Genomic DNA, 19,270 nt, shown 5'->3' on the forward strand with positions numbered 1-19,270 from the left:
TATAAGGATGATTAGATTAATGGTCATGGATGGATAAATGTGTGGATATCTAACTATTATAGCCACCTTTAGTATATAGACAGAGCTTTATTGAATTATTTGTGTTCAAGCTAAATTTTCTAGCAGGTGTAACAAGAAACCCGCTGTTTGTTAAAATTAACCCCACCTTTGGGGTAAGTTGTAACGTTTGCAATCCAGTCACTTTCGATGTAAGTGTAAGATAACAGTAGGTCCCACAAAAAAAAAAAACTTTAAATGTTCATTTGTGTAAAAATGTTTTAATCTAACTTAAATATATTTTTAATGATGCCCCGCTCTTCCCTATTCCTGAATGCTAATACACCAATATTAATTAATTGTATTTCAGTCATTTTAATGACATTCTCATACTGTTATTTCATCTCAAATGTTTCAATGAGATAAAATTTTAATTACTGCATTCATGACACATTTTAAGTCGCAAAAAAAGCAAAAAAAAAAAAAAGTTGTGGTCGTAAAATAAGCCTCTTTTTTCATTTTGTGCTACCTTGACATCTCATGAGATTCCCCCAACTATGTACGAGTGAGATATGAAGTCATTTGGGTATTTTGTGGTTGATACAGATTTGACAACAGTGTTAGTGTTAAGCCACAAAAAAGACATTCACGACTACGCAAAGAACAACACAAATAAGCTGTGAAAACGTTTCTGTGAAGCATTTACTCGAATAGCTTAAAATCAACTATGTATGGTGTCAGATTTGGTAGCTGTCAAAGTTGTATTTCCATAGCAAATAGCCGTGAAACACAGGAAGGCTTATCATTTGGAAGAATTAGTTAAAAAGGAAAATCTGTCATGATTTCAGGAATTACTTTAGTTATTGCTTGTTTGGTAAATTGTTTTCTTTGGTCAGTTAATCTGTGAACCAAACCTGGGACCCTCTTAAAGGCATTAATGTACTACACTTAGGTCTATATGACCATCATATGGGGTATATGTTCTACGGTCTATACTATTTGGTCTTCTAATACACAAAAGATATAGAAACCTGTGTATTACTACGACTGAACATAAAATTATACAAATCTGAGAGTAAGTGCATGCGTGGCCTCATTGTAACACAAGCAGAACTCTGCGTTAAAATCAATAAAACAATTTGCATAAGAATGGTCTTACAAACCATTTACACGTGTCCTACAAATGAGGTCAAATGCGCGTGTGCAGAGACAGACCAAAACTCAAATTTTTCATTGTTTTAAAGGGGACATTTCACAAGACTTTTTTAAGGTATAAAATAAATCTTTGGTGTCCCCAGAAAACCTATGTGAACTTTAAGATCAAAAATACCATATAGATAATTATTTATTTATTATTACATATTAAAATTGCCACTTTGTAGGTTTGAGCAAGAATTTGCTGTTTTTGGGTGTGTCCTTTTATGTGCAAATGAGCTGATGCAAACACTGATCACCATAATGGTGGTTTGTTGGAATTGAAACTCAATTGTGCTGTCAATTATTTTCTCTCTCTCTCAATCTCTGCACTAGCCATCCAAGGCACTGCCATTTAGTGCAGATATCGAGCGAGAAAATTATTGACAGCACAATTGGAATTTCAATTTCAACAAACCACCATTATGGTGATCAGTGTTTGCATTTCATCAGATCATTCGCATTTTAAAAGGACACACCGAAAAACGGCACATGTTTGCTCATTAAGGGGCAGAATTAAGATAACAAGATCCCCTTTTGACATCACAAGGAGAGCCAAATTTCAATGACCTATTCTTTCACATGCTTGCAGATAATGGTTTGCCAAAATTAAGTTACTGGGTTGTTCTTTTCACATTTTCTAGGTTGATGGAAGCACTGGGGACCCAATTATAACACTTAAACATGGAAAAAGTCAGATTTTCATGATATGTCCCCTTTAAGGGTGCTTTCACACCACAGATCTCACTGCAACCAGAGTTCATTTCATGTCAGTGTTTGAACTTTCTGGTTGGTTGGTGCTTTCTTTCGAACTCGGATACGGTTTGCCGGCTCTGCTTGAAAAGGCGGTCTCACCTTACATTTTCTGCATATCCATGGTCCTACAAATGCAAGTCGCATTTGTTGCGTGTGTCACAAAGTGCCGTTCTTTACAGAAGTTTTGGTGGCACTACAGTGATGAAAAGACTTGACCATACTGCGGTTCAGACCCAAATCGTATAAAAAGGGACCTGTGTTGGAATGAACGAGTCAAGTCCGGACCAAGCATTCAAAACATCCTCTTGACCCTCGACAAGAACGGTAGTGGTGTGTGTTCCCAAGCCTTCAAACGACTTACTGACCGCCAACGTGAAACTTAAATACATCTTCATCCCCACGACCAGCTGTCTTCTTCTTACTACTTTTGTGACTCGAAAAATAAACACTTTTCCTGTATAGTACACAGGGAACACAGCTGTCAGGTGTCTTAGGAAGGCAGGTTTAAGTGACTAACAGGAGTGCACCTCGACCCCGAATCCTTTTTCGGCACAAACCCTCAAGGTTCGGCTGCCGTATGCTTTGCATCAGAGCGCTTTCTGCCTCGGTTCGCTTATTACCTTCTCCGACTCTCTCAGAAGAACATGTACTGGTTGTCGATTGCTCTCTTGCGCCCCCTGTTGGGAGGCTCTAGTTCGTAGTCAGAGTCCCGGTTTGGGAGTAGGGGTGGCAGGGGGTTGGGGTGGCGGAGCAGGTTTCTGCGACCCACGGATTCGCTCCGGCGCAGGGGTATGGGAACGGGCCGATCCGGGAGTGAGGGAGGAGTGCGGTGCAAGGCGGTGGCTAATGCTGATGAAGGTGAACATGGCTGAGCCATGGCTTGAGTAGACTGAGGAAATGAATCCAGGCTACAGTGAGCAAGACTCGGCTCTGAACTCCAGCGAGAGAACGGCACCAATATCGGAGAGCTCTGACCTGTGGAGACAAAACAGATATGAGACTTTATTAACACAACAGTTTGGATAATGTATATATAATGTATGTATAGAAACAACCTTTGTTGGTTCTGAAACAAAAATATCTTTGTCCTAGTATTGTTACTAGGGCTGTAAAATGTATGCGTTAATAACGCATTAACGTAAATTCATTTTAACAACACTAATTATATTACTCTTATGTCTTAAAGGAGTAGTCCACTTTAAAGATGGGGTCCATTGACTTTTCATAGTAGGAAAAAAAATACTATGGTAAGTCAATGGGCCCCATCTATAAAGTGGACTACTCCTTTAAGTAAATGTTTGAATAACTGATGGGAAAAATATCTGATGTGTAACATTATATTACATCCTTGCATTACAGCAGATCTTAAAACTGTCTGTCTCAGTCAGATGTCAATCAATAACAATAAAAGAAAGAAAAAAAGTTTAACATGTATTGATATTGTTTTTGACTTTGTGTGTGACAAATCTATTAGTTTTATCAGTGATTTTAAGATATGGATTCTGTGATTTGGTTTTTGAATTTTTTTTTTACACAATTTTTTTCCAAATGAACTATGCGGACTCTTTCACTAATAATAGACATGCCCATGTTGATTAGAGTATTAAAAACTTGATTAAGGTAAAACTTAAAATAAGTGATTAACAGGGCCGGTCTGAGACAATAATTCAGGCCGGGAATTTGACTCCATCCCAGGCCAATGCTGAGGTAGGTCGTGGCATTTAAACAATGCCCAATTTGCACTAAGGGGCCTAAAGTGTGCCAAGAAAACATCCCCCACACCACCAGCCTGCACAGTGGTAACAAGGCATGATGGATCCATGTTCTCATTCTGTTTACAACAAATTCTGACTCTACCATCTGAATGTCTCAACAGAAATTGAGACTCATCAGACCAGGCAGCATTTTTCCAGTCTTCAACTGTCTAATTTTGGTGAGCTCCTGCAAATTGTAGCCTCTTTTTCCTATTTGTAGTGGAGATGAGTGGTACCCGGTGGGGTCTTCTGCTGTTGAAGCCCATCTGCCTCAAGGTTGTGCGTGTTGTGGCTTCACAAATGCTTTGCTGCATACCTCGGTTGTAACGAGTGGTTATTTCAGTCAAAGTTGCTCTTCTATCAGCTTGAATCAGTCGGCCCATTCTCCTCTGACCTCTAGCATCAACAAGACATTTTCACTTACAGGACTGCCACATACTGGAGGTTTTTCCCCTTTCACACAATTCTTTGTAAACCCTAGAAATGGTTGTGTGTGAAAATCCCAGTAACTGAGCAGATTGTGAAATACTCAGACCGGCCCTTCTGGCACCAACAACCATGCCACGCTCAACATTGCTTAAATCACCTTTCTTTCCCTTTCGGACATTCAGTTTGGAGTTCAGGAGATTGTCTTGACCAGGACCACACCCCTAAATGCATTTAAGCAAGTGCCATGTGATTGGTTGATTAGATAATTGCATTAATGAGAAATTGAACAGCTGTTCAAATAAACCTTTAGGTGAGTGTATTCTACTTTACCACAGACAAATACACAGTTGGCTTACACTTTTTAAAAGGGATGAGACGGTTCAAATGTTGAAATATTTATATTTTAAATTAATCGAAATAAACATATTTAATAATCTATATTTTACTTATACTAATAGTTTTTTAAAAGACCTTTTTAAAAGCTGCACATTAAAAGGTGAAATGACAGTAAAAAAGTATGATTTGCATTTTATAAAATGATAAACGTAACATATCGCATATCAAGGATAGACACACACCGTCCGTTAACAATTTTGTTTCTTTTAATTGATAATATTAATTGGTTATAAATTCTTACCCTTGGTTAACCGGTCAATATGAACATTGCTAATTTTAAGATATGTTTTTATTATTGTCAAAAGGCTTAAAAACAAGATATCTCTTTCTCTCCCAAAACTATTGATGATCATATATACAATTTCTTTAATATGAAGTACTTTATATCAACTTTCATTTACATTTGTAATTTTGGACTTCTAAAATGAAAAATTCAATACCCGCATAACCTATAGGGGGCATTGCCTTCATACTAACCATATGCATTCTCAATAAGAAGGTCTGTGCTTGTGCACACAATAACACGTAAGGAAATGTATAAAGCTATGTGCATGTGACTGTATTTACAGTTTGTGAGGACGTAGTCTTCAGGAAACACATACTTAGAAAAGATGACAGGTATTTATGCAGTGTGTCTATGTGTGCGGGTGAGTTTTTTGGCATGCATGTGTGTGTGTGTGTGTGCATGCGCACGTTCCCTTGTCTCAAGTCAAGTGTTTAACAATAAGTAAACTCATCTCGACCACAAAGCACAGGAGACTAAAAGATCTGAGTTCTGAGAAATTGAGTGCACTTTTAAAAAGGCCAAAAAAATCATCATTAATACGTGCTTTTAATTTTGTTTAAGCATATACTTTGATAAATAATAATATTGCATTAATTTTGTATTTTTTATTTATCAGTGTTTATGTATTTATATGCATATATGCTACATTTTGTCTTCTGTAAAGCTGCTTTGCAACAGTGTGCACTGTGAAAAGCTAATTGAATTAAACTTATATTTAGACAGTTTTATTGACTGGTTAATGATTGTATATACATTTATAATATGCCGGTTACTAACTTGTTTAGAGCCTGCAACACGTAGTTTACACTCAACCGTCTGACCCTTTCATATGAAAGCGATTCAATTCACACTACTGAGTCAATTTGCTAAAGACGACGATGCACACAGACTCATCTTGAATGTCAGGCTGCGTGTGACATTTACCTGTTACAAATATGTAAAGAAAAACGTCTAAATAATCCTATTATCATATTAACAACAAAAAATATGTAAATAACATTTCTTAATTAATTATAAATATTTATAATAGTATATGCAACTGAATTAGGTACAGTCTGCACTGTGTACTCTTTTATTATGTAGATCATCTTTGTATATTTGTGTATCATGCGTTTTCTTATTTGTACACTATACACCTGGACCTGTTTATAATAGCGTGTCCAAAATGCCCCTATTTGGGTGGGAGCAAAAACACGCAGTTTTAAAGTCTGTACCTTTAAATGCAAATGAGCTACAGCTCCTCACTTCCTTACAAACAGACGATGAGCGCTTTCGGTTAAAACAATCTGATCAATACAGACTTAGACAATTTAATCTAGTGGACAGACTACAACTCCCTCAGTGTGGAAACTATGGTAATGCAGGACTGTAAGTGGGCGGGGCTTTGTCAATATGACATCACATTGATAAGAAAATCAAAACGGCATCTCTAACGAGACTGCTTTGGTTAAACGAAGATTAAAAAACAAGGGGCGGGTGGATTTTTATCATCGTGGGGTGGTTGCGTTCACAAACTGCCAACAAACATTTATATCCAAACAACTCATAAAAGTGGATTTTGCATAATAGGTGCCCTTTAAGTTAAAAGATAAAAATGGCTTTATAGTAATTTAGGTGTGTTGAAAACAAGTTTTCGGAAAACAATGTTTTCAGTTGTCTCACCTGTGTGGGTTGGGTTTACTCGCACATAATTGGCGAGCATGACATCGCATGCGGCTCCACACTCCAGCGGGATGGGACAGTTGCGGAAATGACTGAGCATGTCCTGGACTGACGGGAAACGCAGGTGCTGCACGCGGCACTGACCCCACTCGGTCAGAGACAGACGCAAATGCTGCAAACGAGAAAGATAAACCATATGTTGAGTAAGAGAAGGGGAAATACATTGGAAATATATGCATTTTTTTTCTTTACACGTTTACACAACACAACAATAAAGATTATTAATAGATTCTAAAGGAAATGTGAGAGCAATCTGTAATCAACCAGGTTGCCAAAAAAGTATAAATTCATTAATATGATATCATTATTTTCACTTACATATACAGTACTGTGCAAAAGTCTTAGGCTGCCATGCCACTGTAAGATTTGTTATTGCAATAATATACTGATCATATATCATTATTTCCCAGTCTCTTTATTAGCATAAAACCAGAAAATTTCACTGAAACAACAAAAATGTTTATGGTCAAAGACTTTCACACAGTACTGTATGTTCAGGATGATGATGGTCATTACCTTCGCTCGTCCCTGGTAGTTAAAAGTAAGAACGTAATCTCCTCTCCTCGTCTCGCTCTGTCTGACCAGGAAGTTCCCATGACCAGTGACCCCGGCGTGTTGCACAAGGTAGGCAGCACGCACGCGTGATATGGGCCCGTGGAACCATGGGTAAGAGGACAGGAAGTGATCCGTTTTATTGTAGGTGTGCTCCATCAGGCCAAAACCAGGAGAGCCTGAACAGGTCACAAATATAGTGCAGATATGTTTTAAGAAATGTCTGGAAGTGTCTAGCATCATATGGTTTGTAAAATGAAATTGAGTTTTACATTAATATGAACAATAAAAAGTTTTAAAATGAAAGAGAATAGCGCTATAAAGATCAAGTTTCAAGGAACCATTACGTTGGGAACAGTTTTAGACATGATGAATTTTGATTGATGAATGATAAAACATACTGCCAGATATATCTCTGACGTATGTTTGGCTATTGCTAATTCCTGTGCAGGATTTAAAGGCACAATCTGTAGATTTTCACCACTAGAGGTCCCTATTTCACAATAACAAAGGCGAAGCTTAATAACGTTATGAAGGAGAGTGGAACAATAAGAGATGTTGTTTTCACCATCCAGAGTCATAAGAAAATTATGTTCATGGATGAGGTAATGAATTAATTTGTTTTACCTGTAGGTTTGATCACATTATTTTTTGCCATCATAATGAATTGGATGCAAGGCACAACAGCTGTGTGTTAACCATCACTTCCGTGTTTGTCCACTCGTGTTGCCAACCGGAAACTGAGAATAGCGCGGGTATTAAGTCATTTAAAGGGGGCGAGTACACCAAAGCGTTTAATGGTGCCAGGCAGATGCCAACTGTGGGCACTTGCCAGCGTTTTTTTCAGCTGGGTGCTTTTTGTTTGCTATGATACTTTTGTTCTGTTTATCAGTCGTTTTACAACGCAGCGGTTGGTTTTTGTGGTATCATCCCACCCCTCCTCCACTGTGATTGGACGGCCCAGCGAAAAGTGACATTGATGAGCCAAGCGTTTTGGCCAAAGTTGAAATTTTTGGGCGATCAGCGCTGAAAAAATCCAGAGAGTGAACAAAACCCACCTGCTGCTGGCGTTTTTTGAAAAGCGCGGTGCTTGGAAACAATTGAAAACATACGCTGGCCGCAGGTGTAAATGCTTTGGTGAAAACGCTGCCTAAGAGTGCGATATTTACAAGGGACGAGCAATTATTTAATATTTTTCTGGATTTATAAATTCTTAAGTACTATTGGGATAAACAAGTACACAAATGCACTAAATATATTTCAAACTGTGCAAGTGCTTTTTGGATATTTTATTCCAAACTTACATATTGTGGCTTTATTGTCTGAATAAAAAGAATTGTAGCAGTCGGGAAGCAGTGTTTTTTACGATATAATACTTAATAAATAAATTATAAGTACGAGCATGCTGGCAAGGCAGATGGTTTTGCATGCCAGCCACGGGCATCTTTAGCCTTTAGAGAGAGCATCCGGCTTCTGCAGTATAATGTGTTGTATTTTCAAGTGAAACACTGTAAGTTGGGGTAGAAAAACAAAAATGTTTGAAAACGTCACTCGAGAAAAATCGATTTAAAGGCAGAAAAATATGATTATTAGTCTAAATCTAAATATTTAATACATAAAACTATGAAGTAAGGGCCAAATTTGTAAGCAGTCATTTTTTTATTTTAAGACTGACATCATGCTATCTTCGTAACTCTTCTAAGGAACTCATTGGTTTGTGTCAGAATGGTATATGTGTTTTAGTGTCTGCCCATATGCAAGAATACACGAATGATGACATGTGAGAAAAAGTTGATGTGACTGTGTGTTACAAAGTTTGCATTTGGATTTTTTACAGATAAACTTAAGGGACAAAATTGGACATCCACAACTGGAAAAATAATTCAAGCATACAGTAATTCACGTATTTATGTTGCATATTTTTCAATAAAAATGCTAGGAATCTGAATGGGTCACTGTAGCTCAATTGGTAGAGCACTGCATTAGCAACCATACATAAAAACATACCGTAAATCGCTTTGGATAAAAGCATCTGCTAAATGCATAAATGTAGAGGCAAATATATGTGTGTGTGATACTCACTTTGGCTGCTGGGTTCTGCGCTCCCTCGGCGAGCTACATTGAAAGAGTCATTCACAGGAAACTGATCTCCATCGACACTATCTGACCTGGAATCACACCAAACCACAAACGCACACCCTCATAAACTCTCTTCAAATTAATTATGTAGTAGGTACACTCCTATATCTACATTAAATGAATACGGCAAGCTTTTAATAATAATAGAAATAATAATAATAATAATAACAATAATAATAATAATATTAGTAATAATAATAGAAATAACAACAACAACAATAATAATAATATGAATTTTTACAAAATTCTATGCATTTAAAAATGACTAGCATGTGAATTTATCATACAAAACGAACAAAACTTAATGCACAGTGAGACCAAGTTTTAAGAGATGGAGCATAAGTAAAAGATTAGACAATTTGTTGTATGTTTTATATCATGCATACCTTAAGCCAACTACAGGAACGCTTAAAGTGGCATGTTAGTAAGCACAGTTAAAAAATACAACGAAAAAGTGCGAGAGAGAGAGAGAGGGCGGGTGAGATGGGGTTTTGGGGAAGCTGTGGCAGGCAGCAGTACAAAAGCTTTTGGTTCGAGTAAGGAAATGTGTCTTGCGATTCTTGGAAAAGCCAACCTGCTATTATATACGTCGTTTTTTTTCTCAAGACAAACGTACGCACATGGGGTGAACCAAAATGTGAACTATGCAAGGGTTAAGGGTGAAATATAGAGAGATGCATGAAGCGATGGCATGGAGAGAAAGAGGCCAATGAGATGTGCTGAGTCGAGCTCTTGAGATTCTTAGTAATCAGAATAACAGGAAGACACACTCTCTCTCTTCCTAACTCACATTTAAACATTCACACGGGCTTCAGTTCTCAGTACCCTCACACCAATAAAAGGAAATGAAACATATGCACACACAGACACACAAACAGACAAACATACACACTATTTGCGACAGACATACCATATGCAGAACACACAGATGGTGTGTGCGGACATAGTGCACGTGCACTAACACAAAAACTGTTTTACAAGTCTTCCATGAGATAAAGTCTATCAAAATAGGTCAGCAGCCAAATGCATTGGATTTCAGCATGTTTTATTAAAATAGAGCGGTTTTACTGTGTGTGTGCGCAAAAGGAAATGAGTGGGTTTTCTCAGTAGGGGAATGTCAGGAACTTTTGCAGATGTTTGGAGTGCTCAGAAGTAAGTTTAGTTCAGATGATCTCACCTGCTGCAGATGCATTCTCGAAGCTCCGTGGTCCATGAGCTCACCTGCTGTTCGTTCTCTGCCTCGAATATTAAACTACCTGGATGACCGGTGACCTGCAGAGAGAAAGAGAGAAAGAGAGAGAGAGATAAGCGTGGGTTGAGGGTCAAGCAACAGAAAGATGGGGGATTTGAAGATTTAGGCGAAAGTCCATTTAATTTTGGAGAGCCTCAGGGACGATTCATACCAAAAAACAATTTTTTTAAAACAAAAAACACTTTTTTAGGAAAACAGCTAGCTGCGGATATTAATTGTACATTGATATTAAGCTTATTTGATTTATTTATGAACTTTTAAGATGATCTCATGTGTTTAGGTGATGAATAAATAATAAAGTGTAAACAGCTGTCATCTTCTTTATGTAAACCACACATTTTCAAGTAAATTTTGTATATTGGTAGTGAACAAATGAAAACTTGCTTCTCTGACACATAAAGGTGCAGCACACAATAAAAAAATATTTGAGGTGACAATGTGCAAAAAATGTAATCAGACAAAATAAAGAGTAAAAAGCTTTCAGAAATTGTGCATGTTTTATTTACGAATATTTTACATCTGTCAGTTCAATATTAGGATTTATATATGTATAAAGAAAAGTTTAAATTATATTTTTAGACATTTTAAATGACAAAGCACTATTTTTCCATTTAAAAAAACAATAACAAACGAATTTGTTTTCAACAATTTATTTTCATTTTTATAAAAAGCGGTTAAAAAATACTTTCAGACAAAAGCTGCTCGATTGATATTCCTCTTTGTCTGACCGTAAAATATGACTTCAGCAGAAAGCAAAAGATAAAAATCATTTTCACTTCTAAATCCACTTTTAAACTAGGTTCACGTAAAGTGCCATTAACCTAAATATGATTAAAACAAAAACTTTGTATGTGTTTGTGTTTATATTTATAAATTCGCAAAATTCAGATGTCCCTAATAAAATTATTTATTTTAATAATTGTATATTTAATAATAAAAATAAAAAAAATAAACAAAAATGATATATAAATAACACATACAATATAATAAATATTATATCAAATTTATAAATTGTTATTAAAACAACTTGAACGAAAACTGTCGTACTTAACAATTTAAAATAATTTATGAATTTTTTAGTTTGTGGTAAAGTACGTCCCCCATCACAAATCTGACTCACGACCAATCTGATAAAAAGTCTAACAGCACTCCATCTCATGTGATATTGCATTTTCTATATTCATTTGTAAGATGTTGAATAAACTTTTTAAGTACACAAAAACAGATCTTATTTTAAGATTTTACAGAAGTAACAGTAACTCTAGTATTTTGCTAGGAGGTTTTAAAATAAACATATATGTGTTTTTAAGAAATTATGTGTTATTACTCACCTTTAAGACAAATGTGTTCATGTTGTCAGGCATTTCTAGTCGATTACACCGTCGTATCTCGTGGATATCTGAACAGGGTACGGTAAGCTTTGCCGTTTTGTAATCCTGAAACACACAAATTGAGAATTGTAATGAAATTATTAATACAGTATAAATTTAGCAATATTTGACATCACTTTAGATAAAACTGAGTAATAGGCTTTTTTTACAGATTTGGACTTATTGTGGGACAATCATATTCATAATACATTAAAGACCAGACGTTGCATTACAAACTTACATGAGAGCAAAATCATTCACCACAAACAAATAAAAAAAGGCTTTCCATTACATTGCGCAATCGAAAGTCCAATAAAGTGAATAAGTGTGTCAACTTGTATAACAAAAACATATATGTTGTTTTAGGCCGGTCTGTAAATGTCATCCAGTGTGGGTTTCGAGCACCCAGGGAAAAAAAGAAGAGGGAAAGATGATTTTCCTTTACTACTGGGATTATTCAAGAATGTTCATCTGGAAATGAAAAGAGAATAGAGCGATGACCCGTGCTCCAAAACCTTCGACCTACGCCTACAAACACACACACACACACAGACACAAAATACAAGCACACAAAATCTCCTTGGGAAAAATGAGAGCGGATTCCAAGAAAATGAATTCGGACAGTTCCGGCTGCAGGAATTTCCAGCGTATATTCGATCCGATCTGGCACATCGAAGATTTAGGAATCATGCGGAACGGTTTGTGTCATTCACAGCTCTGTCTGTGTACAAAATCTCTTATTTTCTATGAGTCAGGGTTAAATCTTGGCCTAAAAATAGTTTCACACATACCGCCAAAAAAAGCAACTCGCAGCCAAAGTCTGCAAAAGGCAACAATGCAGTAATATATACAAATTAAAGGATAGCAAACACACCAAGATATTCACATTTACAAGTACACACACGCCTATTTGCACCAAACACGTACAATAAAACACATGATTTATTTCTCTATTTCTAAAGGCACATAACCTCATATTAAACTTCCTGGGTAGAAGAAATTGAAACTAAATAAGCTTACAGATATATTTAATATTAGTTGGTGTCTAAAAGTGACCCACATTGCATTGCGTCTATATTGGAACTGCAGAAAGCCCCCAAACCATGGTTTACGGTTAATGAAACATTAAAAATAAGTAGTAGACAACCGACAGGAACTCGAGCAATAAAGTATAATTATTTACATTATAAAACATTGACAGGGGTGTCGTTCTGAAACTGACACAATGGTCACCCATCAGTTCTGTTTTTGGTCAAGCTAGTACAGTAATCAGTCAATGCCAGTAATCTCAAAACTGGTGTGGCTGATATATTTTTGTTGTGTCGTTACTTAAAGTACTCGGTGACGGCTGAACCGCTGACTTCCTAACCAAAAACAGAGATATTTACGTTTATTTCATCCAAACTGTCGCCGAACATCTCCTGCCATATTTGGCATGTTTGTCGTCGGCCGAGATATTTACCCTCACGGTACACAATGCGACTCGTTTGCAAGGCTGTGCAGAATGTTGTTTATCTTGTTTCTGACGTGAATCCAGATGCATTTCCTGCCTCTAGACGTCCAGTCGACCGCATAACAGCAGCACTCAGCCCAGTGCTCCAGTAGCTCAACTGGTAAAGCGGTTGCATTAGGAGTGCAAAGGTCATGGGTTCGACACCAGTAGACACATATACTTGATAAAATTGTATGCACTTTTGGATAAAACCATCTGCCAAATGCATAAATGTCGACATGCATGAATCATGCAGGCGAACAACAAAGTCCATTCATTATTCACTTGATCCAGTAGCTGAGGATTTTGTTTTATATCAAAGTTAGAGATTAGACAGGTTTAATTGTTAGCCGTGATAAAAATGTCCAACGGTTAGCATCATTTTTTAATTACTGTTTAACTCGAAAACCCTTGTCCAGCATCAACCAATTTAAGCAATAACGTGAGACAAACACATTCATCCATGTCTGCTCCCATGTGTTTATGATGACAGTGCTTCACTGACTGAATTTAAAAGCAAAAAAATTATTACATTTAAAAAATCTAGTTGTACTGACACGTAGGGCTGTCACAATGATTAAATAATCGTCTCATCGCGATTGTTTGACCTACTCGGGATGATTTCAGATCACCGCAATTATTGCACATCTCTCTAAAAACACAAGGGGGAGCAGCAGCGCCTGCATTAACGAGATGCTGCAATGCTTCCAAAACTTTGATATGATAACATACAGTATGAACTGCCAGGTAAAACATACATTTCCAAAACAGCAATTCCAAATTTAGGGAAGTGAAGGATACTATTCTTAAGGATCTGTAAGAGTTTATTTTTTGGCAGCCACTACAGACATGTTTAGCTACTATTTAAAGGAACAGTATGTAGGATTGTGGTCAAAACTGGTACTACAATCACAAAACTTGTGGCTAAAACTGGTACTGCAATCTCACAACTGGTGGCCAATACACAACATGACAACATAAACATCAGTTGAGGGCTGCAACTCCACTTTTTAAATGACAATATCCTGGCCGGACCACTGTTGTCAGTGATATAAGTATTTGAAATGAAAATGATTTCTTAATGTCTAGTGTCATATCAGGGCCATTTTAAGATTACATTTCTTACATACTGTTCCTTTAAGGCCTGTTCTGGTATAGTCAGTTAATTTTGATAGCATTTTTATTTTTTAGTTATTTTTCACACACTTTATTGTGTTTATATCTTATTAAGAATTTTCAGTTTTTGAAAGATATATTCATTAACTCTTTCACCGCCATTGATCGAGATATCGAGATACCTTCCGCAACTTTTTAAACCCGGAAGTATTACCCTATGGCAAGCGGCTGCATGTCCGTGTCTGTTTTAAAGATCACTCTGAATGGGATCTCTATGAAAAGTCCGTCACAAAAATTGAATTATCTCTGCTTTTTGCTCAAAATGTGGTGTTTTTGCAGAAACCTACCCATATTCAAAAGCTGATTACAAAAGAACCACTGAAGGTAGGATGAAACTTTTTTTTTTTTTTTTTTTGAAAGCAGAGGGTTTGTTCTTTCATTTGGTATATTGTATGTTTATATATTTAAAGAAGAACATTTTCTGGAAGGCATTAAACTTTGGTGAAAATCATGAAAAACGCTGGCTTGTGTTTTAGCTGGACTAGATGAACATTTATCTCACAACCCCAAATGTGCCATGATTAATGTTAATGTTATTTATTTGATAATTATGTGAACAAAAGTGCACTTACAAGTAAAATCAAGTTTACATTTGGTTTGCATCAGTACTTTTTACATTTCTAGAAATGGTTTACAAAACCATGATAATATTGATAACCGTGGTGATTTTGGTCACTATAACTTTACACTGTAATGTAAAATGTATAAACAGTTTAATCTCTAGTCAAAGTAGTGCATAAAATTTGATTTTGTGCGTGTTATTATAAACCCAAGTAGCAGCGTGTCTTTCAGCTAAATAACTAGTTTCCTATTTGTTACTTTTGATGTTAGTCACATTCTCGTAACTACCTTTCAGATTGAGTCAGACGATGAAATTCACAATAACAACAAGGAAAGAAATCTAGAAACGATACAACGCTATCAGCAGTAACAAGGTCACAAGACAGAGCCGCACACTGATTTAGAAAAATCTGATTAGTAAAGGGTTTTAAATGTTAAAATGACAAATAAGGTTACAGTGCTGCATAGTCATTTGTTTATCTGGTTATCAGTATGTTGGTACTCTTCATTACGTTTATATAACTGTAACCGTGTAACTGATAAAAAAAATATAATATAATAATATATTGCAATTCTTTGTTAGCCTGTGATCTACGTTTGTCTGCACTTAACAGCTATCAAAAACTTTTTGGGGTCAGTGTGAAAGTAATTTTAAATCAGCATTTAAAAATCATACTCAATATGACTTTTTAAAGCATATATGTGCATATCCACGCATGCAGACGGGCCTAAACGCTGACCCTAACTGGCTTTGAATATTTTCATCTCTTTCTGGCTTTATTTTTAAACTCCTCGCTTATTTATCTCTCTCTCTCTCTCCCTCCAATGCTGAGCACTGCTAAAAGAGAGTGTCAATCACTCTGAACTTTACTGCCGCTCTTGAAAACCCCACCACAGCCTTACACAGTACTGAGAAAAAACACATGAAATAGAGAGACAGCAAGGCATAGAGAAATATATGGAATGAGAGAAAGCAAGAGAGAGAGAGTGAGAGAGAGAGGCTGTTTACACTTGGTATTAAGATGTGTTTTCGTCGATCAGATTACAAGTGGACGAGAGAGACACATTACGTTTACACCTGGTATTTAAATCCGTCTCTTTTGTCCTATTTTGACCACTTCTGTCCTGAATACTTTGAGGTGGTGGTCTGTCGAGACTATGGGCGACTCTCTCTGCTGTCATTTAAACGCGAGCAGGAGTAATGACGGGTTTAAATGTAAAAATCTTTCTCTGAACTAAAATTATGTCAGAGTCCGCTGCTTGTGTTGTAAGTAAACGTGCTGCACAGTGTTTGTACATGTATATGTTAAAGCTTTCTCTTATATTTCTGCACAATTGATTGAACAAGATCGCACAACTTTCACACGCTTGCAAAATAAAACTACTGAAATACGCAGAGATTAGCCGCTTTAGTTTTCAATGAAAGCCTAAAGATAGCGCTGTACACTGTGTGTTCACGCTAGAAGTCAGAAAAGATGTAAAACAATGTGCCTCAGATTACATAAATAGGCGGAGAGAAGGCGGTTCATATGGCTGTTCGACCACATTCAACCACATGTGCGTTTACACTACAAAAGCAATCCGATCAAAAGGGGTTTTGACTACCTCTGAATGTGGTTAAAAATGTTGAAAGTGGACAAGCTCAAAACGTTTTGAACACCATTAACACCAGGCATTAACGTCGTCCACTTGTGACCCGATCAACGAAAACACATCTTAATACCAAGTGTAAACAGCCTCAGACCCTGTGTGTGAGAGAGAGAGAGCACAAGGCAGAAAGAGAGAGATGGGGTAAGAAAGAGAGAGTGCACGACACAAAGAGTGATGGGTGAGAGATTGCATGTCAGAGAGATGGGGGTGAAAGAGAGAATGCACGGCAGAAAGAGTGATGGGGTGAGCGAGAGTGCACGGCAGAAAGAGTGATGGGGTGAGAGAGAGAGTGCACGACAAAAATAGTGATGGGGTGAGAGAGAGAGAGAACACTGCAGAAAGAGATGGGGTGAGAGAGAGCATGGCAGAATGAGTGATGGGGTGAGAGAGTGCACTCCAGAAAGAGTGAGATGGGGTGAGAGAGAGTGCACAACAGTAAGAGTGATGGGGTGAGAGAGTGCATGGCCGAAAGAGTGATGGGGTGAGAAAGAGAGTGCACGGCAGAAAGTGATGGGGTGAGAGAGAGAGTAAACGACAGAAAGAGTGATGGGTGAGAGATTGCTTGGCAGAAACTGAGATGGGGGTGAAAGAGAGAATGCATGGCAGAAAGAGATGGGGTGTGAGAGAGCACGGCAGAATGAGTGATGGGGTGAGAGAGAGTGCACGCCAGAAAGAGATGGGGTGAGAGAGAGCATGGCAGAATGAGTGATGGGGTGAAAGAGTGCCCACCAGAAAGAGTGAGATGGGGTGAGAGAGAGTGCACAACAGTAAGAGTGATGGGGTGAAAGAGTGCACGGCAGAATGAGTAATGGGGTGAGAAAGAGTGCATGACCGAAAGAGTGATGGGGTGAAAAAGAGAGAGTGCACGGCAAAAAAGTGACGGGGTGAGAGATAGTACGCGGCAGAAAGAGATGAAGTGAGGGAAGGCACAGCAGAATGATTGAAGGGGTGAGAGAGTGCACAGCAGTAAGAGTTATGGGGCGAGAAAGAGAGTGCACAGCCGAAAGAGTGATGGAGTGAGAAAGAGAGAGTGCACTGCAAAAAGAATGACAGGGTGAGAAAGAATGACAGGGTGAGAGAGAGTGCACGGCAGAAAAAGTGACAGGGTGAGATAGAGTGCACGGCAAAAAGACTGACAGGGTGAGAGAGAGAGAGTTCACTGCAGAAAGAGATAGGGTGAGAGAGAGTACACGGCAGAAAGAGTGAGATAGGGTGAGAGAGAGAGTACACGGCAGAAAGAGTGAGATAGGGTGAGAGAGAGAGTGCATGGCAGTAAGAGTGATGGGGTGAGAGAGAGAGAGTACACGGCAGAAAGAGTGAGAAAGGGTGAAAGAGAGAGCGAGTGCATGGCAGTAAGTGTTGGGGTGAGAGAGAGTGCATGGCAGTAAGAGTGATGGGGTGAGAGAGAGTACACGGCAGAAAGAGTGAGATAGGGTGAGAGAGAGAGAGTACACGGCAGAAAGAGTGAGATAGGGTGAGAGAGAGAGTGCATGGCAGTAAGAGTGATGGGGTGAGAGAGAGAGAGTACACGGCAGAAAGAGTGAGAAAGGGTGAAAGAGAGAGAGAGTGCATGGCAGTAAGTGTTGGGGTGAGAGAGAGTGCATGGCAGTAAGAGTGATGGGGTGAGAGAGAGCGCACGGCAGAAAGAGTGAGATAGGGTGAAAGAGAGAGAGTGCATGGCAGTAAGAGTGATGGGGTGAGAGAGAGTGCATGGCAGAATGAGTGATGGGGTGAGAAAGAGTGCACGGCAGAAAGAGTGATGGGTGAGAGAGAGTGCACGGCAGAAAGAGTGATGGGGTGAGAAAGAGAGAGTGCACAGCAGAAAATGAGAGATGGGGTGAGAGAGAGAGAGAGATGGGGAGAGAGCGAGAGAGAGTATGTTATCTCTTTGTGTAATGTGTATTTGTATGCTTTAGCATTGTAAATAAAGTAAACATCCTTCTAACATGCCAATAAAGCTATGAAGGGAGAGAGAGAGAGAGAGAGAGAGAGAAAACAAATTCAAGAAAAAAGCAAGTTTCCTGTGTCAGCCAAACCTTCCAATGATGGACAAACTTCATTTAGTTTTCAAGCAACTTGTCTTCATACTGTATGTGTCTTCGTTGCATTTAATGCACAACAGCATTAAAACAACAAACAAAACAATTTTGCGTTGATCCTCTTCTCTCTCAACATTGGCAAAAAGAAAGGCTTTTAGCCATCAACACCCTTTCAGATGCAAAGACTAAATTACATAGGGTTTTTTTTTTGCAATATATGCACAAGCTTTTAATGCTTGCTGGAAAATGCACAATGGCGCAACACAGCACAATAAAAACACGCAGCTACTCATATTCAACTTCATATTCACACAGGTCGAGCGAGCATCCTGTTTACGGACTAGAGAAGGTGAACCACAGCACCTACACACACACACAGAGAGAGAGAGAGAGAGAGAGAGAGAGAGAGAGAGAGAGAGAGAGAGAGAGAGAGAGAGAGAGAGAGAGAGAGAGAGAGAGAGAGAGAGAGAGAGAGAGAGAGAAAGAGAGAGAGAGAGAGAGAGAG

General features: G+C 38.0%; 1 protein-coding gene across 1 annotated transcript in view; it reads right to left on the reverse strand.

The window, feature by feature from the left end:
- Nucleotides 1-1,482: 1,482 nt before the first annotated feature.
- sh2b3 (SH2B adaptor protein 3) overlaps nucleotides 1,483-19,270 on the reverse strand; it is a 45,003-nt gene continuing 27,215 nt past the window's right edge. Inside the window, exons 3-8 of the mRNA XM_065250956.2 lie at nucleotides 11,809-11,913; nucleotides 10,403-10,497; nucleotides 9,169-9,254; nucleotides 7,051-7,265; nucleotides 6,475-6,646; nucleotides 1,483-2,922 (exon numbers count right to left, since the gene is read on the reverse strand). Coding sequence (XP_065107028.1) covers nucleotides 2,582-2,922; nucleotides 6,475-6,646; nucleotides 7,051-7,265; nucleotides 9,169-9,254; nucleotides 10,403-10,497; nucleotides 11,809-11,913 — 1,014 coding nt within the window. The 3' untranslated portion in view covers nucleotides 1,483-2,581. The remainder of the gene's footprint in view (nucleotides 2,923-6,474; nucleotides 6,647-7,050; nucleotides 7,266-9,168; nucleotides 9,255-10,402; nucleotides 10,498-11,808; nucleotides 11,914-19,270) is intronic.

The sequence above is a fragment of the Paramisgurnus dabryanus genome, chromosome 5, assembly GCF_030506205.2.
Source record: "Paramisgurnus dabryanus chromosome 5, PD_genome_1.1, whole genome shotgun sequence".
NCBI classification, from domain to species: Eukaryota; Metazoa; Chordata; class Actinopteri; order Cypriniformes; family Cobitidae; genus Paramisgurnus; species Paramisgurnus dabryanus.